Raw genomic sequence first — 26652 nt, forward strand, 5'->3', positions numbered from 1 at the left:
CTTTCTTTCACGTTTGAACTAAGGCTGTAATGAGATCAGAGCTAAGTGACCTTGCTGGAATCTAGACTGAGCATTCATGAGCAATGTATTGCTGAACACTCATCAGTTTGCTGATGAGCAAGAAAGGACTGATGGGACAGTAATTAACTGGCCTGGGATGGGAGCAGGAGGAATTGGATTGGGCATACCTGGACAATTTTCTACGTTGTTGGGTACAGGCCAGCATTGTAATTGTATGGGAACAGCTTGGATATTGGTATTTGGATAGTGCTTGAGCATATCTTTAGTATTATTGCCTGAATGTTGTTGGAGCTTATATTCTTTGCAGTACTAGAGTCTTCGGCCTTTTCTTGCTATCAAATAGAGTGAATATAATTGGCTGGTATCTGTGATGCTGTGATCTTCAAGAGGAGATCATGACGGAGCATTTGCTCGGAGACTTCGAGCTGAATATGTTTGCGAATGCTTCAGGTTCCTCTTCCATGCTGACAACTCCCACTTTGTGGAGCTACCTCCCCCCTCTGTTAACTCTTCACACCACTCACAACAGAATGCTCTCTTTATTCATTCATGGGATAATGGCGTAACTGACTAAACCAGTACTTATAGCCCATCCCATTTGGGCAGGTAAGGATCACATGTAGGACAGACCAGGTAAGGATGGCAGATTCCTTCCAGAAGGGACATTACTGAGTCTTTCCAACAACCAACAACAGATTTATGGTCATTAATTCTTAATTGCAGATTTCAGTTTTGAATTTAAATTACCCAATTTGCCATGGCAGGATTTGAATCTGAGAACATTCCCTGGGTCTCTGTATTGGTAATCTAGTAATAATACCATTTGACCATTGCAGGGCTGAAGAACAAAGATCTGATCCACTGTTTATAGGGTCACAGCTCTATCTGCTGCTTCTGCCATTCAGTACGGCCTCCTGCTCTCTTCAGTGAAGCAGGGATGATGTTGCAGTTTCATGGTCATGTCCTGAGCTGTGAGGTTATAGATTAGGGATGAGTACGGTTCAACTGTTGTTGATGGCCCACAGCACCTCATGGATGACCTGTCTTGAGGTGCTAGATCTGTCAGAAGTTTGTCCCATTTAATGTAGTGGTGATGCCACACAATATGATGGAGGAAATGCTGTCTCATAAGAACTGTGCCATGGTCCCTTATACCAATACTGTATGATCAGCTGGATCTACAACAGAGAGATTGGTGAGAACATGGAGAGGCTTCTCCCTCTCGTTGGGCCCTTCACCATTTGCCATAATCCCAGTCAAACCATAAATGGCCATCTCAACCCAGAGCCTTGTTTCTGAGCTATTTCCAGTGATTTTACTGAATATTCCCTGATATCCAATGGGAAACAATAGGATTCCCTCACAGAGGTTTGTCTCATGGCTGCAGTGAGTTGACAGTCTTGGTCTTCATGTGGAATATTGTGGTGAACTGAGTAGGAAAAAGCTTCCACAGTAAAGGAAAAGATCATTTTGATCATGACTTCATTAACATTGGAGATGAACTGAATAAATCTGCTTAATAAGTCAGCTGGCTCAGATGATGATTATCTTATTTAAAAACTAAACTGTGCATGTGGATTGTAATCTTAATGCATATCTGGTCATTTTCATCTGAAAAGTAAATTATTGGTATTATGGCTAGTTATACCCCATACTAGGTTAAAATTGCACCGGCTTTATAAAACTGTAGTATTTTAATTAAAAGAGTAGCAGATCTGAAGAACTCAGTGTGGGATTTGGATATAAAGATGAATGAGCACAACAGGATTTTATTCTAATCAAAACATACAGAATATCCTGTGCTGCCCATTTACATCATTGTCTGAATTCTCATTACGCGCTCAACTGCAAGTCAGCAAAAAACATTAGCACAATCTACCCTGAAATGTTTAGTTTCCTCTTGCAGTCACTATCCAACACAGAAGAAATCTTGTGTGATTACTAACTTTGTGTAGCGTGGATAAATCAATAATTGACCTTGTACATCTCAAAAATGCACAAATAACTTGGTAATCTTTAACTTGCTGGAAGTTAATCTTGATATCACAAGAGCCTTCAGTGATGTCCGCAGGTATTCTGTGTGTGTGGTGGTGCAGTGATGTAACTGTTTGGTTTAGGAGGGATGAAAATGTATTGCTCTCTACAAATGCCCGATCCCACTGAGGCTGATAGTGGAGCTTTAGTTGCACAGCCATGTGTATCTGCTGTGAGATTCTTGCTGCCGGCTCTTTATCAAAACAGTTGATTCATTTGTGTGGGGTGACAACCAGGAGGAAGAGAGTCCCCACGGAAAAGGTGGGAGTGGGGAAGAGGGTGGGGGACAGGAGGGTGGAGTGGAGAGGATGAGGAGGGGGAGGGAGGAAAAGTGTTGGTGGAGTGGGGGGGGAGGGTGGGTACTTTCTGCCACACACATGATAATTCTAAAGCGGTCACAAAACTGCATGAAACTTATGATTTGGAGATGCCAGTGTTGGACTGGGGTGGACAAAGTTAAAAATCACACAACACCAGGTGATAGTCCAACAGGTTTATTTAGAAGCACTAGCTTTTGGAGCGCTGCTCCAGGTGATTGTGGAGTATAAGATGGTACAACACAGAATTTATAGCAAAAGTTTACAGTGTGATGTAACTGAAATGAGGATTATCCAGAGTGTCTGTGTCTTTTGACTCTTACTCTGCAGAACTACTGGGGACTTATGATTTGAGGGGGGTATTGCCAATTGCGATGTTCAAAGTGATGGATCAGCCTTATAACCTTCCCACTCCCCCATCAACTCACAGCCTCCTGAAGGCTGTGTGAGATCCTGGTTGAGAATCAACTCCTGGGTACAACAGGATCATCTCATTTGGTTAGCTACCACCCAGACGCTGCTCCTGTGCTGACTAACACCAGCTTTACTCCTGACTGAGTTTCAACAATACCAATCACTAGTGATGGCCATTTCTCCCACCTCCTTGCAATAAAATTATTTTGTTGTTTGCAAATTAAACTCTGCACTGTCGAGTTACATAACGTATGGGATGGTTTTGAGTGACTGCTGCATTGACACTGATCCAATGAAATTACTGTACCTTAATGTTTAGCTGGTATACTGAAATCACAGAATACTGTCTTTAAGAACTTGAATTTCTACAAGCACTGGTTGGTGGTAGGATTACTGCTGACAATATTGGATTTTCTTTCACTGCAGCTTCATTCAGGAAGGGAAAGGAACTTGCAGTTAGTCATTTTATTTTCTGATTTTTTTTACCATGTGTTGATTTCAACCAGTTCTTTAAGGAACTTTTTTTTAATTGAGCCTAAATCAATACCTTTCTACTTTGGTATTTCTTAAAATAGATGTTTTAGTTGTTCGCTTGTGAATATTACCATGTTTTTACCTGGTAAAACTCCAAAGACATATGCAACAAGCATGCAATCCCCCTGCCTTCCCCCAGACTTTACAATGCGTTAGGCATAAGGCAAGAGGTTTGTGGTTGGAGAGTAAGTATTTTGTTTTTCTCCTCTGGCTGTCAGCCAATAGGAAGCATAGAGGGACATTACTGTGATGCAGACCAACACTTGATCCGAATCTGAGAAAGTGGAACAATGCCCCACATGACCCCCCCCCACACACACACACACACACCTCCCAGAATATTCAACATAAACTCAAACTGTGCCACCAGCTGAGGAGAATTGTTTTCCATTAATGCATTTGCATTGGCAGAAAAAGGCAATACTCTATGAAAAAGAATTCTGTGAAAATGTTTGATGAAACATTTTGGAATTTTAGAACAAGCAAACCCACTGCATTGTTATCTGGATATCCGTTCTGTATTCGGGCCTTATGTTGATGACCTGGAAATGTGTCAATATTTGAGCTGCATTCACATAATAACACAATGTAAATGGACTTATAATTTATAATTTATGGAGAAAATGTCACAGGAGGAATATAGTCCAAGCTTTTCCTTTGATGAACTTTAGATGACTACTAATCCATTCTGTTTCTTCAATGTAGGTGGACATCAATGAAGCTTCCAGTGAAATGGTCACAGCCCCAAAGTGCCAATCTTCCCAGGAGTCATCATCACAGGTACACAATGGAGAGGTGGAAAGTAACCAGCAAGCCATTGGCAACTCCCAGCAGTTTGGAGAAAGGAGTGTTCCTGAGAATGGTGACCGTGGAAAATCTGTCCCTCAGGCTCAGAACTTGAAAGATCAAGAGTCCAATGAAGAAAGCACAAGTCTTGATGGAGAAGTTGAAATAGATTTAGAGATGGAGAATGGATGTTATACCCTGAAAGATGGACAGGATTCTGAAAAGGGTGAAAATGAGAAGGTACCATCCAATCACAGAAAGAAATACAAAAAGCGACAATTGGAAGCTGCTGAAAAAGGTTTGAAAACTTTAATAAATCTGTTTGTTTATACCTTGTAGCCTTACAATTAGCTCTGGCTGAGGCATATCGAGAAAAGTAACAAACAGCCCAAAATTTGAATTTCTTTAAATTGATTTTACTGAAGGATTTCAAATTGAATATTTGGATCACATTGCCTCAGTATTACTGTAACAGCGTATCATGCAAGAATTAAACTTTCTACGCAAAATTGTGGTAGATTTAAAAATCTGGACCTGAATATACTGACATGAAGGACTGATGTGACTGCATTAGGCTTTGGGAAAATAATGTTTATACAGTTAAGTAATTCTTTTGAGAACCTAACTCTCAGACATTTGTGGTGTTGCTACTGGAATTAGTGATGAATAAATGGGATTAGTTTTTGTGTTCATTGTATTTGTTCACCCCAGAACTAACAATTATCAGGCCCAATCTCTGGATAACCCAGCACAGCTAATTCGTGGGATGGACCATAGTAGTTTGTTTTTGTAGTACAGTGTCATTAGGAGTCACTGACATAAATACCAGTCAATCATGCATAATGCAAAATATATTCCTGTCTTAGATGAAAACAAAACTGTGCTGCTGTGTATTTGTTACTTGAAGAAACATTTTCTGGAATTGGAGTATATTACAGACCTGAAGAGCACATCATTTATGAACAGTGAAATCTGTTGTGCATTGTCATTTAACTCATCGCCTTTACTTTTTCACTAAAAACTTACTCGCGTGTCTGGCAACTTTGCAGAAGGACTTTGGAGTAGCAGCACTTCCTTATTTTTTTGAGATTTCCTTTACACAAAGTGAAACATAACATTTCTCAGTCAATAACAGTAACTACTAATGAACAAACAATGCATTGTAAGAAAGAGAGTATCCATCCGAAATGACTATGTTGACGTTTTTGAGAGAAATGATGCCCTAAGTGACATAGTGCACCAAGCTCCCAGAAAGTCCTTCACATCAATTTTGAGAAGTATTCTTTCATGACATGTGGGCATCATCAGCTGGTGCAGCTTCTATTGCCAATCCCTCTTTGCCATTGAGAATGTGGGGTGAGTTGAAACTTTATTGCTGGAACAGCACAGCAGGTCAGGCAGCATCCAGGGAACAGGAGATTCGACGTTTCGGGCACAGGCCCTTCTTCAGGAGAATGTGGGGTGAGCTGCCTTCATGAACTGCTGCAGAGTTTGATGTGTAGGGACACAGACAATTCTTTGAGGGAGGGAACTCCAGGATTTTAACCCAGTGATGCTGAAGAAATGGTGATCTAGTTCCAGGTCACCATGGTGAGTGGATTAGAGGGGAGCTTGCAGATGGATGTGGTTCCCTGTGTCAGCTGTCCTTATCCTTCTAGATAGAGGAACTTATGGGTTTGGAAATACTGTTGAAGGAGCTTCAACAAGTTACTTAAGACATGTAAACTCAAGCCAATGGGAACTCAGAACAGAAAGGCCAGGAAATTAGCTAAACGTAAGACGATGATAATAACTGAGTAGATGCAGTCAGATTTGATGAGGGAGGTAAAGTTCGAAAGATTGAGGTAAAGGAAATCTACAAGCAGTTGACTGATTCACAGGTAACTTTGAACCTTTGTTGGAGGAAAATGTTGCCAATGTGCACGGAGGTAATTTGGGTCAGTAGGGAGTGCCAGCAATTGTGAGACTTGGCTCATATTGGAGCATTTTCCCAGAGTTAGCGAGTTGTAGCTCAGGTTGAGGTTCTAGATGTAGGTTTGTTCGCTGAGCTGAAAGGTTCAGTTTCAGATGTTTCGCCACCATACTAGGTAACATCTTTAGTGAGCCTCCGGATGAAGCACTGCTTGTTGTTGAGAAATTGGCGGGCTGTGTTTGTTGGGTACACGTTCTTTTTTAATACACAGTATAGGTGATTTCCTCTGCTCTTTGTAGTTCCTCTGTGCTGCAGTGTGTTGGCCCGTTGAAACAATATTCTAATGCAGCTTCGTTTGTGGATGTTGGGATGATTGCTTCTGTAGTTCAATATATGGTCAGTATGTGCTGTTTTCCTGTAGACACTGGTTTGAAGTTGCCCATTGGCTGTTTGCTCTACTGCAACATCTAGGAATGGCAGTTTGTTGTTGTTTTCCTCTTCTTTTGTGAATTTTATACCAGACTTCTTGGCATCATGGTAGCCCACAAACCCACCAACACACTAAAACAGCAGCTACTGAACTTGAAGGTCCCTGTACAAACAACAAGCAAAACTAATGTCATTTACAAAGTACCTTGCAAGAACTGTAACAAATACTACATGGGACAAACAGGCAGAAAACTAGCCACCAGGGTATATGAACATCAGTACAGAAAATGATATCACCAACCCAAGTAAACGTAAACACATAAATATAAAGCGGGCCATACCACCAGTGCTTCATCCAGAGGCTCACTGAAGATGTTACCCAGTATGTGGTGGCGAAATGTCTGAAACCCAAACCTTGCAGTTCAGCGAGCAAACCTACGTCCATTGCCCTAGTGTGTTACACATCAGGAATGGGTATCCCACATCTGTTTGCAATTGGCTAGTTGGTTATTGTGAAACACAGGGTCCCATCCAAGATCCTCCTGACATCATAGTAGCATCATTTGGGTGTTAAAAGAACTAACAGATGCTCTTCTTGTGCCTATTTGTAAAATCTTTCCAAGATATCAATGGCAGAGTGTCAGGGAGAGCAAATAAAGTCATTTTAGAGACAGTTTTGCAATGTTTACACTGGGCAGGCTGACTTAACATCGGTCCCATGCTCAATGTTTTATCTTTGTGTTTCTAGAACTTGAACGCTGTTAAACACCAAATTCCTGAAGGTGTATTATTTCTTACAGCCTCATGTGACTGTTCAACTCCTACATTGCAGCTGATTTCAGTGCAGCAGTAAATATACTCCCCCCACCCCCACCCCATATACATTTTAATAACAATTAGGTCCTAACTCTTTACAAATAGTACAACTTGCCTCTTTTTTTTCAAAGAAAACCCTCTGTGTCTATTCAGACTGTTCGTATTATTAAATTTTTAACATTATGTTTCAAATAAGATTAAAAGTAAATATTTAAGAGTAAACCGAAGACCTTAAGAATCTTTATGGCTTATTTTCTTTTCTCAAATAAAACAATATTCACGATATCATTTCACTTGTTCAGTGTTGTGCCTCTTCTTCTTAATTTAAGTAGCATGGCCAGTGATCATTGGCCTGCCATCACTTCACTTCAAGATCTCTATTCCAATTCTGTGACGTAGATTTCACTTCCAGCCACCATCTTCCATAAGTTTTCCAGCTTCCTGTTACACTGCTCTGCTTGGATTCTTGTATTTAATATTTCCTCATTTAAATGCTTTAGCCTTGCTCCCAGTTTGTTATTAAGTCTCCAGTAAACCATTCCCTAGTTGTAATATAGTATTAAGCTGCAAGTGCAAGTTACTAATTTGCTGTCTGAGTTCAGCACTATCATTCTTTTCTTTTTCCACACCTTTTACTTGCAGCACGTTTTGACCAGAGTTAAGGATTTCTATTTTTGAGTGCCTCATCTTCAGTGTCTCCTCTATAGGCTCCTTTCCATTTGTCAGTTATACCCCTCTCAGCCTTCACTTTCTTCACATCATTGTTTTTGTTCTATCGTTCTAACATTTCAACCTGGAGTGTTGTGGAATTTTAGAAATATTCTCCATAGCTGCCATAATTTATCAAATCATTTTTATTTCCTTTTCTGTCAAGACCCTTCATGTCCTTCAACAGTGACCCTGAGATTTCAGTATCTAACTGTACCCTGTTCATTTAGCTTTGCATGTTATCTATTGGAGCAATGGAATTTACCTCATCATACTTTGATCAGGAGATGCTTTTCATTGGATGTTCTACTTTTGACCTGCAGTGAGGCCTCCTTTATCTCAGTTTTCTGAGATTAGCTGCAGCCCTTTGCAACTCTCAGCCCCAGGGTGTGAGAACCCTTTGTTTCCCTGATGTAAAACACATAGTTAACATCTGGCCTTTTGTGTGTCCCTCTGATATGGGTTGTTCCAAGCTGTCAGATCTCCATTCCCCTAAACATCTTTAGCATGACATTGCTTGGTTTCCGAACATCTTGCCTTGGTAGCCATTTTGTTACAAATTTTCAGGAAAGACTTTCTGATTTAGTCTGAGTCAGATGATGTTGCTAGTGCTCTGGTAGTAATCTTCACCTTTAGATTTATGGTTAGACTCATAGATAGAGTCATACAGCCCAGAAACAGACCCTTCAGCCCAACTCGTTCTTGCCTACCTAATTTCCTAAATTGTACTAGTGCCATTTGCTTGTGTTTGACCCATATCCCTCTAAACCTTTCTTATCCATGTATCTATCCAAATGTTTTGTAAATGTTGTAAGTGTACTTGCCTCAACCACTTCTTCTGGCCGCTTGTTCCATACACACACCCTCTGTGTGAAAAAGTTGCCCCTCAGGTCCCTTTTAAATCTTCCCCCGACAAAGTCATTGAGGTTGGGTGCTTCCTTTCTCATTCTTCCTTTAGCCTGAATGCCTCACCCTGACATTCCATGCAGATGTATGGTTCTTGTGTCAATTATATCATCAGACTCATCATCACTTCTGAACAGTGGATGCTAAGGTTTATTTCCTTTTCATCCATCCTATTGCTATGTTTCTGAAAACTCATTGTCGGTTCCAATGTTGAACACCTTTTCACAGTGACTTTCCATAATTTGATCCAAATGCCACCCTGTTCTTCTTATGGTCATTCCCAGATTTTGCACATCTTTCACTCAGTCTGGAGTGTATTTGTTTGCTGCTATCTTACTGCATCAAGCCTATTGCCTTTTCCTTTACTTTACTGAAGACTAGCTCTTTGAGCAGTAATCAGTCTCTTCATTTGGTTAAAGCATTGTGTACTCCAGAAATGTTTATACTCTATAATATTGTGAGTTCCAATCAAATCTTTTATTATTTCAAGCCATGCAGAACAACAACTGAACTGAACTGATCTGTCAGCCTTTCGTCTGTTTCCTTGAATTTACATTTTCTGGCTGTATATTTCAATTCTGTTGGGAAAGGGTCAATAAGCTCACCTCAACCCTGTCTCAGGCCTTGCCGCTCATTATCAGGGATCTGATGTATTTGACTTTGGCTGGAGTCATATGCAGAGTCTACCAAAAAAAATGTTCTGACTGTCACCTTAACACATCCCTGTCACTTCATCCCAAAATAGGGTTTCGTTTTCAATTATGCCATTTAGAAAGTTACTTAAAGTCAGTTTGCACTTTTTGTTTAAACTTAACAAATACTTCTGTGAAATAATCACCTTCCTCGTCCACCATAGGCAGCAGTTGTGTGCACGGTGATAGCTGTTTCCTTTTGCACATTTCACTCCAGCTTTCTCTCTCTGCCATTCATTCAGGTTGATTTTCCTCAATTTAATTGATCACTAAATCCATTCAAGGTGGTTGAGTCTTTGTCACTGCTGCCACCATGTTATGCATTCTCTCTCCCAGAATTATGAATCACAATATTTTAAAATAGAAAATATTCTTGCTTTCAGTTTCCTCTTCTTTCACCATTACCTGGTCCAGCTCTGACTCTTCCCTTCCCTTTCTGGAGTTTTCTCTCAATTTCCAGAAATAGACTATCTACTAATATTCATCACAAACCAACCGTCCCCTACAGTTACTGCAGCTACACGTCCTCTGCCTCTGCTTTCTGTGAGGAATCCATTCCATTCTCCCAGGTTTTCCATCTCTGTCACACCTGTCTATGCTGCTGACCACAACTGTTCATTTGGCATGTCCTCTTTTTTACCTCAAAGTCGATTTCCTCTCCCCTCCGTTACACTCTGGTTGACAGAGCCATTACTGTATCCAACCCGTGTCCCACACTTTTAGATTCATCCTTTCCCCTCCATTCCTAAACCATGACCAAGTTCTTTTTGTCCTCAATTTCCATGCTGTCAGCCTCTGTATTCAAAGGGTCATTCTTCACCATTCCTTCATTTCTACCAGCTCCAGCATGATGCCACTACTGAACAGATACTCTTCTCCTTTCCCCTGTCAGTATTCTGAAAGGTTGGTTCCCTTCATGACACATTATCCCCTCCTCTATCACTCCTAACAGCCCCTGCTTCCATTGCCCCTTCATTCGCAGTGTTTCCTACTCACCGACCATGGCTGAAGGGCTTATGCCTGAAACGTCGATTCTCCTGTCCCTCAGATGCTGCCTGACCTGCTGTGCTTTTCCAGCACCACACTCTCCACTCACTGTCCATGGCCTCAAACACTCGCTCTAGGTGAAGCAACAACTTGCTTCTTCACCTTTCTAGCCAGGCTGCTGGATTTGCTGCTCACAGTGCAGCCTCCTGTTCACTTGGCAAACCAAATACAGACTGAGTGCAGCACCTCCAGTCAGTCCACATCACCCTGAGCTTCTAGTCACTTGCTGTTTCAACCAGCTTTCACTCTTGGACATATTCTCTGCTCTCATACTCTCTCCCATTCTGTCCTGGGCTTGCTGCAGTGTTCAAGTGGAGCCCAGTTTAAGCTGGAGGAGTAGAACTTTCATTTCTCATTTCACAACTTTGCAGTTTTCTGGACTCATCACTGAGATGATAACTTCAAACATCGAACTCCGTTCTCCATTTTGGCTACTTTGCCCACGTGCCTATACCTTATTACCATTTGTTCTGTTTTCACTCAGAGCTGATGTTTATTCTACTGTTGACACCTACATTACTCAAATGATTGTTCCTTCACTCTGACCAATATTGCTCCCTTTGCATTTTCTTCCATGGTCCCTTTGTTTTCTAATCTCCCTCCTTCTCTAAACTTTCCCTGACCTTCCTTTCTGTTCCACTCTCCCCTCCCCACTTTCCAATAACAACAAACCGACTACACTTCCATCTCTCTTTAGTCCTGAAGAAGTCACATCAAACTCAAGCATTACTCTATTTTTCTCTCTCCACAGTTGCTGTCAGACCTGCTGAGTTTCTGTATTATTTTCGGTTTTTATTTTTAGAAATCTTGAGGTGTCTCATTATTGCAGAGTAGAAATTGACCAAGCAAGTAGAATGCTAAACATTATGTCCCTTAGAGCACTCAGTTCAGACAATACCTTCAGTACTGTGTTCAGTTTCCAAGGATGACCAAAACACCAAGGAGCCAGTGAAGAGTAGAAATGGTGGAAAGATCAGCCTCAAGACTGATTTCTAATCATAGAATCTGTATTGTGCGGAAGCAGGCCATTTGGCCCATCAAGTTTACACCAACCCTCTGAAGAGCATCCCACCCAGACCCACCACCCTGCCTTTTATCCCTGTAACTCTGCATTTCCCATGGCTAACCCACCTAGCCGCATGTACCTGGACACCATGGCCAATCCTCCTAACCTGCACATCTAATGTCATGAAACTTTCAAGAAATCTATGCACTCCCTCCTTCATGGATGACTGAGAGGGAAACTTGCTGGGAAACGTGGGCGGCACGGTGGCCCAGTGGTTAGCACTGCTGCCTCACAGCGCCTGTAGACCCGGGTTCAATTCCCGACTCAGGCGACTGACTGTGTGGAGTTTGCACATTCTCCCCGTGTCTGCGTGGGTTTCCTCCGGGTGCTCCGGTTTCCTCCCACAGTCCAGTCCAAAAAAAATGTGCAGGTTAGGTGAATTGGCCATGCTAAATTGCCCGTAGTGTTAGGTGCAGGGGTAAATGTAGGGGAATGGGTCTGGGTGGGTTGTGCTTCAGCGGGTCGGTGTGGACTTGTTGGGCCGAAGGGCCTGTTTCCACACTGTAAGTAATCTAAAGTAATCTAATCTAAGAAGTGCTGGAAATGTGTTGCTGGAAAAGCACAGCAGGTCAGGCAGCATCCAGGGAACAGTAATCTAAAGTAATCTAATCTAAGAAGTGCTGGAAATGTGTTGCTGGAAAAGCACAGCAGGTCAGGCAGCATCCAGGTCAGGCAGCATCCAGGAAACACATTTCCAGCTCTGATCTCCAGCATCTGCAGACCTCACTTTCTCCTTAATCTAAGAAGTGTACCATGGTACACGATAAAGTGACCTACCATGTTACACCTTGGGTGTAAGGGAAAGAATTATTTAGAGTGAGAGGGGGCAGATGTAAAAGAGAGCTGAAAATGTGTTGCTGGAACAGCGCAGCAGGTCAGGCAGCATCCAGGGAACAGGAGAATCGACGTTTCGGGCACAAGCCCTTCTTCAGGATGTAAAAGAGACTTAAGGGGCAACTTTTTCACACAGATGGTGGTACATGTGTGGAATGAGCTGCCAGAGGAAGTGCTAGTATGATTGTATCATTTAAAAGGTATCTGGATGGGTATATGGGTTTGGAGAGATATGGGCCGGTTGCTGGCACGTGGGGTTAGGTTGGGTTGGGATAGCTGGTCAGCGAGGACGAGTTGGACCGAAGGATCTGTTTCCATGCCGTACATCTCTATGAATCTATGACTATGACACTAATTATCTTTCTTCACTGTAATCGCATGATCTAAATATATTAAGATAATGTTTCTACATTTCATTAAATTCAGTCTCCATATGGGACCAGAAGCAAGTTGGTCTTTGAAAGTGCATTTGATATGAACCAATAGAAACAAAATCTAAGCAAGAAGGTGGGACTGTTCTCCCTGAAGAGAAGAAGGTGGAGAGCAGATTTGATAGAGGAAATCGTGAGCTCATTGCAGAGCAGATAGGGAGAAGCTGTTCCCGCTCATAAAACTAAACCGAATGAGGGGGCAGAGGTTGATAGTGATGTGCAAACAAAGCAAGGGGTGATGGGAGAAAAGCCCTGATCTCACAGCGAGTGGTTAGGGTGTGAAATGCATGGCCTGGAAATGTGGTGGAGGCAGGTTTGGTTGAGGCATTCAAGTGAGCATCAGATGGTTATTTGGATAGATTTGGTGTACAGGGTATAGGGTAAAGGTGGACGATTGACACTAGGTGATAGAATGGGCTGTATGGCCTCCTACACCTCGACGATTTTGTGATTCTGGTAGGTTCAACCTGCTCACTACTGAGAGGATTCCTTCACCTTGGACAAAATAACAGAGATGACATTCTTCCTGTTGGTGATGTCCTCCCCCATGCACAGGTTGTGGTGTATTTTCCTGAATGTAAGGCTTAATATATCATTCAATTTCAGATTAATAGTTTAAGAAGTTGGCTTCAGCATATATTTCATTAAAGTCAGGCCCATAGACAAACACTTAAGTAAATCTGTGTCTAACTGGAAATGTTAATTCCTGGACACAATTTTTAAATATAGTGGCATATTAGAGTACCTTTATAGCATTCCACTTCTTGCACCTTGTTCAGTAATCACATTAAAAATGAGTGTGTACTGTGCTAGCATCTAAATGAAGGAAGCTAGGTAAGTCTTTGTGAAGTAAAATGTTTGTTTTGAATTATGGGTACCAAGTGTAACCCATCACTGCATTATATTCCTTTTAGGTGCTCCCTTACGTTAGGTCAGTGAAGAACTTGTTATGGACCAGGCCAGACCCCCTCAAAACACTTCAATTAAGTAGGCCAGACCCTAACTTTGCTAGTTGCTTTAAGCAGATATAACACAGATATTCCAGGAGGGATGCAGCTGGTCAAACTATTTGGATTAAACAAAACAGAATTTATTTACAAGATTACCGAATGAAATACAAACAATAGGGAACAGAATACCCAATAATTTTACCTCTTCAAAAACCCAACAGATTATCCCAACTTAATGATGCTGTTCCCAATACTTGCAACAATCCTCATAAACATTCCTTTGCATAAAAGGTAAAATCAAACCCAGGGTTTTACATGAGAGATGTTTGAGAGAGGGAAGGTCAGCATTGACCTGCTTCTTGGGGTCCAGTAGCTTCACAATGACTGCTCGCTAAAACCAAACTGAACCAGAAAAAAGCTGAGCTGGGAAAACTGACTACTCCCCTTTCATTGTACAAGGGGTTTTTCTAAAATCTTGAAAGCCTTCTGCCCAATGCAGTATCTGTTAGTTACCATCAAACTGGCCCTAAAACCCTTCAACCCCAGACTTTTTGGAGTCTGTGTCTTTTATGACCTCTCCAAAAGAAACCAAGGAAAGCATAACCGTGGTAAAGGAACAGCTTCATCATGCGCTGAACATTGGGATTGGACTGGTTACAGTAAAATATAGTTTCTTTAAAAGAATCATTTTCAGGATTGTTAGCAAGACAGTCATTTATTATCCATCTTTAAAAGTCTTGAAGAACAACTGTGAGCTGTCTCAAACATTTTGGATCATGTCATGAAGGTATTCCTGAATTGCTGTTTGTTAGAGAATGTGCAGATTTAAACTGAGGGTTAGCAAAATATGCCCAAAGTAAAATGGTGAGAGTAATCACTCTCGACTTGCCTCACCTCTGGAATTCATTTGTGTCCTTATTGTATCCTGAGTCAGGTGGTGCTACTGGATCTCCATTTGTCTAACTTCATGCAAGTTCCTTGATGTGTTATTTCTCATGTTCAATAGTGGGGACTCATTGGTAAGATTGAGAAGCTGTGAAAGTTCAATACTGCATTGAGGCTACTTTTAGGCATTGTGGAGAGGGAACACCTCCAGGAAGATAACATAATAAACTTAACAGCACTTTGGCAAGACAGTGGTTTTATTTTATCAGATATAGGAGCAGAATTCAGCCATTTGGCCCATTGAATTTGCTCCTCCATTCGATCATGGCTGATATGTTTCCCAACCCCATTTTTTGGATTAGTGGTGCTGGAAGAGCACAGCAGTTCAGGCAGCATCCGAGCAGCAGCAAAATCGACGTTTCAGGCAAAAGCCCTTCATGTCGATTTTACTGCTCCTCGGATGCTGCCTGAACTGCTGTGCTCTTCCAGCACCACTAATCCAAAATCTGGTTTCCAGCATCTGCAGTCATTGTTTTTACCTTCCCAACCCCATTTTCCTGCCTTCTCCCTGTAAACCTTGATCCCTTTACTAATCAGTCTGGTTGTTGTATTTTGCCACCAGACCTATTTTAGCCTTTTATTTGTAGTTTACCAACTTACTTTCAAACTCACTTTTGGAACAAAAATGCTCTTTGCCTTGTGGCCACCTCACTTTCAATTGATGCAAATACAAATCTGTTTGGCCTCAGAGGATAAAGAGATGGACATGGTAAGCCAGCTATTGCTCCTGCCATTACCAGGCTCCCTACTGAGCAAGGTATGCGTACACTGATGCATATATGGAAAATTTCACCATCAGCAGCATCATTGGATAGGAAGGAGGAAACTGAAATATTAGGAGAATACATGCTTTCAGTTAGATCATGATTGAATATGCAGTTGTAATATCAGAACAAAGGTTTGATAGTGAGTGTGACATTCCATAGGTGTGACATGCGATAGTGCCATGCAACTGAATTTATTCCCTGTTTATGTCAATAATTACATAAAGCTGAGACAGATATTAGCAGCATGGCTAATGTGATCCAGATAACTGCAGTTAGCCTCAAGCTTTCCACCTGCTCAAATAGGGAGTGAGCAGCACTTTTTTTGGAAAGTTGATTAGAATGTTACAGCTCATCGTGTTTTGAGTTTTGTTTATAAACTACAAACACGCTCTACAAGGGCAAAAGATAAGCAAGAACTGTAGTGAAAAGAAGAAATAAAAAGAAAATGAGAAATGGACGGAAGAAATCAGCAGACGAGCAGGAACCTGAATGCTGCTATTCCACTGCCGCCATCTTGGAATGCAGACATTGACATCATTATCAGTGAATTAGTGAAGAAGACTTTGATCCAACAGTATCAATGCTTGCCAGGTTGTGTACCTGTTAATCCCTGTCGTATATTTCACATCATGATCATGGCCTGAAGCCCCTTCTCTGTAACATTGAAGGCATTGAAAAATGACGCCAAAATCTGTTTTTTCATGGGATTGACTTGAAATTCATTTCAGCAAGTTTAATCTTAAAACTATTTTTACAGTCTCATTGTCAAATAAAATACAAAATATGAAGGCTTGATTCTTCACTGCTGGATGACAAAATAAAAAGTTGAATGACATCATCCAATCAATATCGCTGTTTACTCTGAACATATAGGAGAGAGATATTTGTGATAATTTATGCTGACATTCTCACACCTGAAACTGACTTTTTTTTCTATTATACAATTAGCATCAAAAATAAATTCATTTTCTGACTGAAGAAGTACTCAGAAGCAACAGAATAACTGTAGGAGGATTGGATGTAACCACGGGTCATATCTCCTGTGGACTGACCGTTGGGATATTTCCTGTTGAGGACATGGCCAGTAGCAGAGCTGAAACCAATGAAGAGATGGTATTTTCATCCCCAATTCTCTTTCTCAATCCCTGGTTCCTTTCAGATCATGTAAACATATGCCTCTTACTTGCCTCACTTATGCTCTTCTCCTTTCAATATACAAGATATGCCAACAGCAAGACAATAATGGTGAAAATGCCCCATCACTCAATTTCACACCCAGCTCGACCCACACAGATACTGACACTGCAGGAAGTGTCTGCCCAACTGGATCGGCACACTGTGTAATATATGAGGGACTTGCTGTTCGGGTAGAGAGCAAGGGTGGTGCAAGTGCCAGGTCATCGGAGGCTGAGATCGCATATGAGTCTTGTTACAGCTGACTCAACTGAACATTTGAATGGAGTAGCACACAGGATAACACTGATACACAACAAACTGGTTTGTACATTGGGAAGCTTGCCAGAAAATCACTGAAAAGCAGCAAAGAAGAATCCAGCACCAACTTGGCAAAGACCTTAGTCAGAGCTTTCCCTACTCTGAGATTTCTGTTGTGGTTACAGCAGATGGCAGATTTTCAGTGAGGACATCCTTACTGAAGTGTAGGATTTTCACACATCGTTCTGCCGTATGCAGTTGCTACTTTAAGCAAGTTTTGCCATCCTCAAGTTCAGTCCTCCAGCTAACACGTTCACATCATCTTACACAGCTGGACAGACAGTCAGCATTTCTCTGAGACAACCAAGGTGCCTGTGAAATCCTGTTCTTCTCCCCTGTTCCTCTTTAAGTTTCTTTCATCAGTTTGTCCTGACACATGCCATTTACAAGTCCTGCTGTTTTTCAAGAGGAATAGCTAGTAGTGCAGCCATGTCTGGGAACAGTCATGACTTGGAGGTGCCGGTGTTGGACTGGGGTGTACAAAGTTAAAAATCACTTAACACCAGGTTATAGTCCAACAGGTTTAATTGGAAGCACCAGCTTTCGGAGCACTGCTCCTTCATCAGGTGATAGTAGAGGACACACTGTGTACTCCATAACCACCTGATGAAGGAGCAGCGCTCCGAATGCTAGTGCTTCCAATTTAACCTGTTGGACTATAACCTGGTGTTAAGTGATTTTTAACTGGGAATAGTCAGTTTGTCATGGAGTCATAGAGTCATAGAGATGTACAGCATGGAAACAGACCTACGGTCCAACTTGTCCATGCCGACCAGATATCCTAACCCAATCTAGTCCCACCTGCCAGCACCCGGCCCATATCCCTCCAAACCCTTCCTATTCATATACCCATCCAAATGCCTCTTAAACGATACAATTGTACCAGCCTCCACCACATCCTCTGGCAGCTCGACGCTCCAGGGAAAACAGCCCCAGCCTGTTCAGCCTCTCCCTATAGCTCAGATCCTCCAAACCTGGCAACATCCTTGTAAATCTTTTCTGAACCCTTTCAAGTTTCACAACATCTTTCCGATAGGAAGGAGACCAGAATTGCACACAATACTCCAACAGTGGCCTAACCAATGCCCTGTACAGCCGCAACATGACCTCCCAACTCCTGTACTCAATACTCTGATCAATAAAGGAAAGCATATCTTGTGTTAAAATCTTTAAATCACCAAAACCCCCGCAGTTTTAACAACATTCCCCATAGACCTTTACAATTTGAAACAACGATGCAACCAACTACTGTAAACGCTTTTGGAATCAACACAACTGCCAGAAGAATCAACAGCAACAAACCTGCAATTGGAACATAAGAAACTGGAGGTACACTAAATCCCTGGGCTAGTGTCCTTTAAGGCTGCTGTCCCATTCAGCAAGAGCCTGGCTGATCATCTACCTCAACTCATATTATTCCTGTATCCCTAAATTGCCTCAGTCCCTGTTTAGAACACACTCAATCTCTCAGCATGAGTAGCTTTCTGAGGAAGAGGATTCCCAAAATTCACAGTCTGTACACAATGCCGCTAGAAAGTGTATCCTGCCACTCAATGCATGTTCTTGGTTAAGAGACAGTGTTAACTGAAGGGTAGACTTCAAAATAGCAGCACTGGCTGTGTCAGTAATGTTTACAAGTTGGTGCCATGATGTGCCTACTCTGCATGCTTCACTCAGTAATCCTGTCCTCAATCTGGCACTGGTCCAGCTCTCAGTAAAAGTGTGCATATGCTCAGCAGATACAATATCAGACCTCTGAGGGCACATTTATTCTCCATGAAATGTACACAATTGCATACTCTCCCCACATTTTAAATTAATTGTTTCTCCTGCTAACACATTGATGTTACATTCTTCAAACTGCAATAGCAAGCATGATGCGTCATCCTGTCCAATGATCAAGTATCTATAGCAGATGGCAGCAGATTGGGGCAACAAAACCCCTTTCAATGTAATTTTCTAAATATATGTGACAATAAATCATTCATTCATTCAAATTTGGAAGTAGCTGTTTGGATACAGGTCATTAAAATACTTGTACAGGTATAATTCACTGCATTTTAAAAACTGTAGATTGGGGGTAAACATTATATTGTGTTGTGAATGTAGTTTCCAGAGATAAGTGTTCCATAAAATTGCCGAACAATGCTTGGCTTTGTGCACTCTCTAAAAGTTATGAGAAGGAGGTTTTCATGTTTTATTTTATTGGAAACACATTTGCTTCAGTTTATGGAAAGCTGAAATTTAGAATATCAGAACAAGTGTTTTATTGAATGCATTATGCAGCTACAAAACAGGTTATTAAAGAATAAAGGATGTAAAGAGAATTTTTATGTAAAAAAAATGAAGTAAATGCAAAGGGTGATATATCAAATATCAAAGAGTAAATGAGTATTGGCATTAAAGAGATCAAGTGTAATTCTGATTGTAGTTTTTCCTTCAAACTTTACAGCCATCTTTTAATGCCATAAAGATGTCACTCTTAATGCTAATGAAAATCAGAATATGCCATCTTGGTTAAATTTCTTTAATTATTCCATTATGGGCATTTAGTTTTTGCAATGATGCCTCATTTTTTGCGTTGAATTTTGTTGCATGTGAAAGAAATATTCATTGTGTGTGCTTTGTGTGTATCAGTTCTAAATCTCCAGAAGTGCAAGTGAATGGTGGGTTTCTGTGATTTCTCTCTTAAGGGACACCTTTATTTCTCTCCATGAAAAGTGAGAAAGTACCGTGTAGCAAACCTCAAATGAGAAGACGTTGGATAAGCTACTTTTGCAGGATCAGAAGCATCCATTAAGAAACTTTCTTAATCCCTGTTTCACCAAACTCACTGTTATTAGTGCAGCAGCAACCACAGAACAGGCAGCGAGCTTTTCTTCATTTCCGAATGTAACTGGGACACTATTGATGCACGCAAGCACAGATAAATAGAAAGGGCAGTTATTATCATGAATTAATTAGTAGCAGATGAAGAAAATAATGCATCTTGATGTTTAGTTCCAAGGTGGTAATCATAACAATATACTCTGTGACAATCAGCATTGACAGAAAATAAACCATTGTATCGATGGCTGATCCCAAACTCAGCACCAGTTAGGAGACAGTGAGGACTGCAGATGCTGGAGATCAGAGTCGAGTGAGGTGCTGGAAAAGCACAGCAGGTCAGGCAGCATCCGAGGAGCAGGAGAGTTGACGGTTCAAATATAAGATTCCTGATTAAGAGCTTATGCCTGAAACATCAATTCTGCTCCTCGGATGCTGCCTAACCGGCTGTGCTTTTCCAGCACCACACTCTCCGACTCAGCACTAGTTAGTCCAAGTGAGTGGAAATGTGAATGGTTTGTTTTAGTTTTTAACAGGGAAGCACATATGTTGGGTTTATTTCTTATAATAACTCAGTAAGTCCGAGTGGAAAGGAGCATCATTTATTGGTGAATACTAAAATAGAGTCACTGCTCATGGTGTACATAGGCCAATCCCACCCTGGGTCTACTTCTTTTCAGTATTCATGTCCAGAAAAGTTCTTTCACGTAACAGAGTAGCTTTCCCAACACCAAATAACCATGACGTTTGTTTCCAAATACGGACCACTGCCAGTAAATCATGTGTTCAGCCAATTGGATACCTCCATGCAAAGCCCATTGTGGGCAATGAAAGCTGTTAAAGTGAGGGCGGGATAGGGAGGGTAGAAGCAACTCAGTCAAAATGGAATTGGAAAATAAAGCATCGTATTCCCTGCTAAAGGCATCGAGAGCATTAACGGGTGCTGCGTGCTCCCTCTCGAATGACACCCAGATACAAACATAGTCATCAAATGAGACAGATATGACCCCCTCCACAGCTCACTGCCTGGACATGTGAATGGGTCTGTTTTGTTTTTTCATTTTTAATCTATTTTCTAATCAAAATGTTCAGAGATGTTATTGCACACATCTGCAGCAGATGGGACTTGAACCTAAACCTTTTAGTCTAGGCAGCAGGATCACTGCCATTGTGCTATAATAGGTGCTGAGGCCATTGCCTGTTCCCAAGGGAACTCAACAAGCTCCACAAGGAGATTAATTAGAGATTTCTCATGGGCCTTTTAGAGGTTATCATACCTTTGAACAACTAACCCATTATTTTCTATATACTAAAAAAGTTATATTCAGGTACATAGAAAATAATGAGGTTAATTTATACTTTGAAGTAGTTAATTCAGTCTACTATTAATCCAATAATCTTTTGCCTGCCTGTGAGGTTAGCACAGCAACAGTTGTGACTATGAGCTTGTTTTACCTTGTGTATATAGAACACATTAGATTGTTGTACATTGGAAATGGCTTCATTTCAAGAAATGTAATGGGATGAAAATGCCTTGATTTGCAGTGATTTTCAGATAGAAAGTAACATCTAGGCAACCAATACATTAGACACAGTCATTACACACTGTAAGTGTGCTGTTCACCACAATGGTGTTGACACATGAAAAATTATCCAGGACCCAGGCCTGAAGCAGACATTTTGACCCCTTTGCCTATGTGAGTAGATACATGTTCAATGCTGCTAATGAAGAATTGTACTGTCCTTTCCAGTGTCAGTCATGGTGAATGTGCTGTAGAGGTGACCAAATCACTGGGCTGAAAAGAGACACATCAATTCAGATCACAGCACTAGGGGATAATGATTAGGATAATAAAAGGACTTAAATATCATTGGCATTAGTAGTCTAATAATAAGCCTGTATGGTTGGTGAAATTGTTTTGTCAAGTTATAGTTTATAGAGTCACAGTCCACAGTCATAAAGTCACACAGTATGGAAACAGACTCTTCAGTCCAACCAGTCAATGCTGACCCTAATCCCAAACTAAATGAGTCCCACCTGCCTACTCCTGGCCCATATCCCTCCAAACCTTTCTTATTTATGTACTAATCCAAATGTCTTTTAAACATTGTAACTGTACCCACATCTATCACTTCCTCTGGAAGTTCATTCCACACATGAATTACTCTCTGTGTATAGTTGCCCCTCATGTCTTTTTAAAATTTTTCTCCTCTCACCTTAAAAATATGTCCCCTCGTCTTCAAATCCCCCACCCTAGGGAAGATCATCTGCCATTCACCTTACAGCTTTAAGTTTCAAATGAATTTAAACTTTTGCTCGTGCGAAATTCAACTTTTGTTTCCTTCACCATCTCTTTTCTCCTTAATGATGGCTTGTGTCTTGTTAGTTTTTAGTCATTTCATTCCAGCAGAAGAATAAGCAATCTGTTAACCACTTCTTTATATTATTACCCGAGGACAACGGTAGTAAAGCCGAGGCAGCTCCTTATATTTGTTACCATTGATTCTCTAATGTTGTCCCAACAGTATAGAAAGGCATGCATTAAGAAAAAGGTCACCCCTCACTGCTATATGTGTTTGCCAAAAAACAGTACTGTTCTTGTTGGTCTGAACTTTGCGACCAATGTTAACTGCCTCTGGCTGCAGCCAATGGGGTGGTAATGGTCGGAGTTGTTTTTATTCATTTGTGAAGCAGGGTGTGGCTGGCTGGGCCACCATTTATTGGCCTTTTCCGGTTGTCCTGGAGAAGGCAGTGGCGTGGGCGAGCTGCTTTCCTGGGCTCATGCTGTCCTTGGGCGTAGGGAAATCCACAGCACTGTTAGGGAGGGAGCTCCAGGGTTTTGACCCAGTGACAGTAAAGGGACAGTGATATACTTCCAGGAGTCTTTCTGAAGTGTGTTTTGTGTATTGTATAGACTAGTTTAACTCTGCCTGGTGGCAAAGAGAATGATTGTTGAAGGTGGGAGATGGAGTCAATTGAACAGACTGCTTTGTCCTAGTTTATATTGAGCCTCTTACGGGCAAACCTTACAGTGGCTACTCTAGATCTTAAAGATAGTTGGAAAAAATGTTTACCAAGTTGGGGTCAGACAGAGCTCAGCTTGAGAGGGGATTAATTTCTTGACCATCCACAACCAGCATTGCAGGTTTCTGGCCTCATGCGAAGGACAATAGACAGTGTTTAAATCAGCAGGGTGTATTCTGACTATCCACTGCATTCTGAAAATTAAAATCAGTCTTAGCTTTATTCCTGATGAAGGGCTTTTGCCCGAAACGTCGATTTCGAAGCTCCTCGGATGCTGCCTGAACTGCTGTGCTCTTCCAGCACCACTGATCCAGAATTAGCTAATCATCTGCCTGCTTCACACAAAGCTGTTTGCTTTTGCCATATATTTGTTCCTTTTTTTCAAACATCTTTCTACATGTCTTGCTGTTGTTAGTACACAAATGTTCTAAATCTTTATGTATCAGCCGTTCCCAATTTCATACATTCCCATCATTCAACCTCCTTTCTGCATTGTCTATGTTGTCAGTTTAGAATCCCCAGCTCTAAGTTGCTTTTCCTGACAAGTTTGGGTTTTGTACTTTTCAAAGGTCAGCTAAAGTACCTTCCCCCATTTACACATTGTCGGGTAAAGTAGCTTGTGATGGTGGGAATTGGAAAAGAGCATGAAGTCCATAAAGCTCATTCTTTTAACCCACCCCAGCCCTCCCTACAAAGTAGGTTGCTTCTCAAATGCTTTTAGATCATCGAGGCCTATAAACTTCATTCCTTGAGAATTAAATGCACGAGTCTTGGGGAAAATTTCTGATAAACTCATACTGAAACATTCACATAACTTCTATCTGTATGGAGACAGTTGGTCTTTGGGTCTTGTGACTGCACGGCAATTTAAGATCAGCCTGGATTTCTGAACTCTCCAGGTACCCATCTCTCCAGATGGTGACTCAATTAAATGCCAATGCATTATTTCTTGAGGTGACTTCCACACTCAACTGATCAGCTACAAGCGAGAATGAATTTTGTCCCCAATGCCATGTCAGTGGGTATGGTAGGCTAGAGCATAAAACTTAAGTGACAGGTTTTATCAGTTTGAATAGTGTCAGAGAAAGTTACAGATATCTATAAAATATATGTCTGCCTCTGGATTCCTAACACACGTAATGTTTGTACAGACTGAGAGCCCATCTCAGCTGCTTCGAATGGAGGCTATTGGTAGACAGTCAATGGGGATGGGAGACAGCACAGACAAAGCTTTCCCAAATGCCTGTTACATGCCTGTTACATGTGGGAAGCAGAGCTTCAAGGTTTGCTGGGAGGGGCCACAAACCTGCAGTGTGAGTGGTGTCATCTGTGCACTTGTAGGAAGTAGACCTGCAAGGGATTTCCCCCGCCCCTGCCGCAGTTCACAGGGGCATTGCTATCCCCCTCACCAGCTCATCGCTGGATATGGAGCAGGGCAGGAGACATCAACAAGGGCCCACCCCTGTTAATATGCGCTACCCAACCAGTCTAGATAGTAAATACATGACCTGTTCAAATAGTTACTTGTCAATGTTTCATTAGACTGACTGCAAATTGTAACAAAACATTGGAAGGAGATCAAGCATCACCTAGATTTATTTCAGAAAAACACAGAGAATGCTGAAGAAACTCAGCAGACCTAGCAGCATTTATGGAGAGAGACGTAGAGTTGGTGTTTCAAGTCCAGTCTGATTCTGTTCCGAAGAAAAGTCATACTGGACTGGAAATGTCAATTCTGCACAGATGTCAGGTCTGCACAGAAGCTACCAGACCTGCTGAGTTTCTCCAGCATTCTCTGTACTTGTTTCAAATTTCCAGCATCTGCAGTATTTCCTTTGGATGGATGTATTGTAGATCATTCCTGCTTCAGGTCAATGTTCATTGGGACGTACAGCACGGAAACAAACCCTTCAGTCCAACTTGTCCATGCCGAACAGATACCCTAAATTAATCTAGTCCCATTTGCCAGCACTTGGCCCATATCCCTCTAAACCCCTCCTACTCATGTACCCATCCAGATGCCTTCTAAATGTTGTATTTGTAGCAAACTTCCTCTGGCAGCTCATTCCATACACACACCACCCTCCATGTGAAAAAGTTGCCCTTCAGGTCCCTTTTAAATATTTCCCCTCTCACCTTAAACCTATGTCCTCTAATTTTGAACTCCCCTACCCTGGGGAAAAGACCTTGTCTATTTACCGTATCCATGCCCCTCATGACTTAATAAACCTCAGCCTCTGACGCTCCAGGTAAAATAGCTTTGATGTTTCCTTTAAAATTCTTTTTTAGTTTGAGAGAATACAGTCTTAATTAAAACTTTATGAATGTTTCAGTTTTTTTTTGTAGAATTTAGTTAGTTCCTACTTACTTATCTGTAGTAATAATTTACCCCTGGGAGGACCTGCGAGCAGAATTCCATAGGAAGAAGAGAAAATTGGCTGTTTCACTTCAGGCACCAAGCCACTGGAAAGCCTCCAAATGCAGCAGAGCAAAGTCTAAACTATCTGGGGATGCTTGGACTCACTTGGAAAATGAATCTTGACGGAGACAGTCTAATCTTTTTCAGGCTTGGAATAACATAGGACAGAGTTTTACCAGGTACAGTATTCTTGAACCACACTGACCCTAAGAAATTGGAGCATTAATAAGCCGAGGGCAAGACGTCTGGCCCATTTCAGAGGACGTCCTGCTTTAGAGAACTGCCAGACAATGGGATTGGCCAGCGAGGCTGTGGTTCATGTCGTGGTGGTGGTCACTACTGGAACTGCAGCCAGTCCCTGAAGTGAAAGTGTTCAGGATACTGGTGGAGGGGCTAGGTGAGGGAAATGGGGAAGGCCAGATGTTAGAGGTCAGGCAAGGAGGATTAAGAGGAATAGGATTTTAAGGATAGTGGGATGATGCCTCTGCTAGGGAGCCCCCACCCTTCAAAATAGATGTCTTTTTCCTCTTTGGAACACACCAAGCAAATATCGGTCTACCCATGGCACCCTGCTGGAAGTAAAATAAGGCTGAAGAGGTATTTAAGTGGCTAGTAATTTCTACATGGATCTTAATAAACCCCCATAAACTGGGAAACAAGTTGTGGATAGGTGGGAAGGTGGTGGGCAGACCACGATGCATTTATCTGCACCCACCTGCCTTTAAAGATGCCAACTGTTGCCATAATCTCTGAGTGAGATTATGAGTAGACAGCATCATTGCTACTTTAGACGCTTAGCATATTTTAGAAAGAGAGCATGTTGCTGAAGCTTTTCGTCTGGCACTCAATGCCCAATTTTAAACAAACACAACAATTTCTATTCCAGGAGGAAAGTGTTCTGATCAGTTAGCAGGTTGAACCTAATTGGCTGAAGCATTGCCATGGACAAAGCAATAGGTGACTCTGGGGATCTATAAACTCCTCAGGCTCCCTGTACTTATTCAATGGTTAGACAGCTGGTTTACAGTTCAATCATTACAAGTTCAATTCCTACGCAGGCTGAGGTTACCATGGAACTTTCTCAACTTCACCTGAGGCATGATCACCCTTAGGTTAAACCACCAACTGTCATCTCTCTCTCTCTCCCTCATCAGAGAGCAGTCCTCTGGAACAATGGAGACTTTACCTTTTATTACCAAGAAACTGATTCCCTTCCCACACCTACCCGCTTTCCATAAAGACCGTTTCCTCTGCGACTCCCACACCCCCCCCCCCCCCC

General features: G+C 41.7%; 1 protein-coding gene across 8 annotated transcripts in view; it reads left to right on the forward strand.

Annotated features, from left to right (window-relative positions):
- The window catches only part of dnmt3ab (DNA (cytosine-5-)-methyltransferase 3 alpha b), a 571533-nt gene that overhangs the window by 199219 nt on the left and 345662 nt on the right, over positions 1–26652 (forward strand). For all 8 annotated transcript variants that reach the window (XM_043676070.1, XM_043676107.1, XM_043676111.1 and 5 more), the window contains one exon: positions 4026–4404. In XM_043676070.1, coding sequence (XP_043532005.1) covers positions 4026–4404 — 379 coding nt within the window. The remainder of the gene's footprint in view (positions 1–4025; positions 4405–26652) is intronic.

This window comes from Chiloscyllium plagiosum, chromosome 3 (assembly GCF_004010195.1).
Source record: "Chiloscyllium plagiosum isolate BGI_BamShark_2017 chromosome 3, ASM401019v2, whole genome shotgun sequence".
NCBI classification, from domain to species: Eukaryota; Metazoa; Chordata; class Chondrichthyes; order Orectolobiformes; family Hemiscylliidae; genus Chiloscyllium; species Chiloscyllium plagiosum.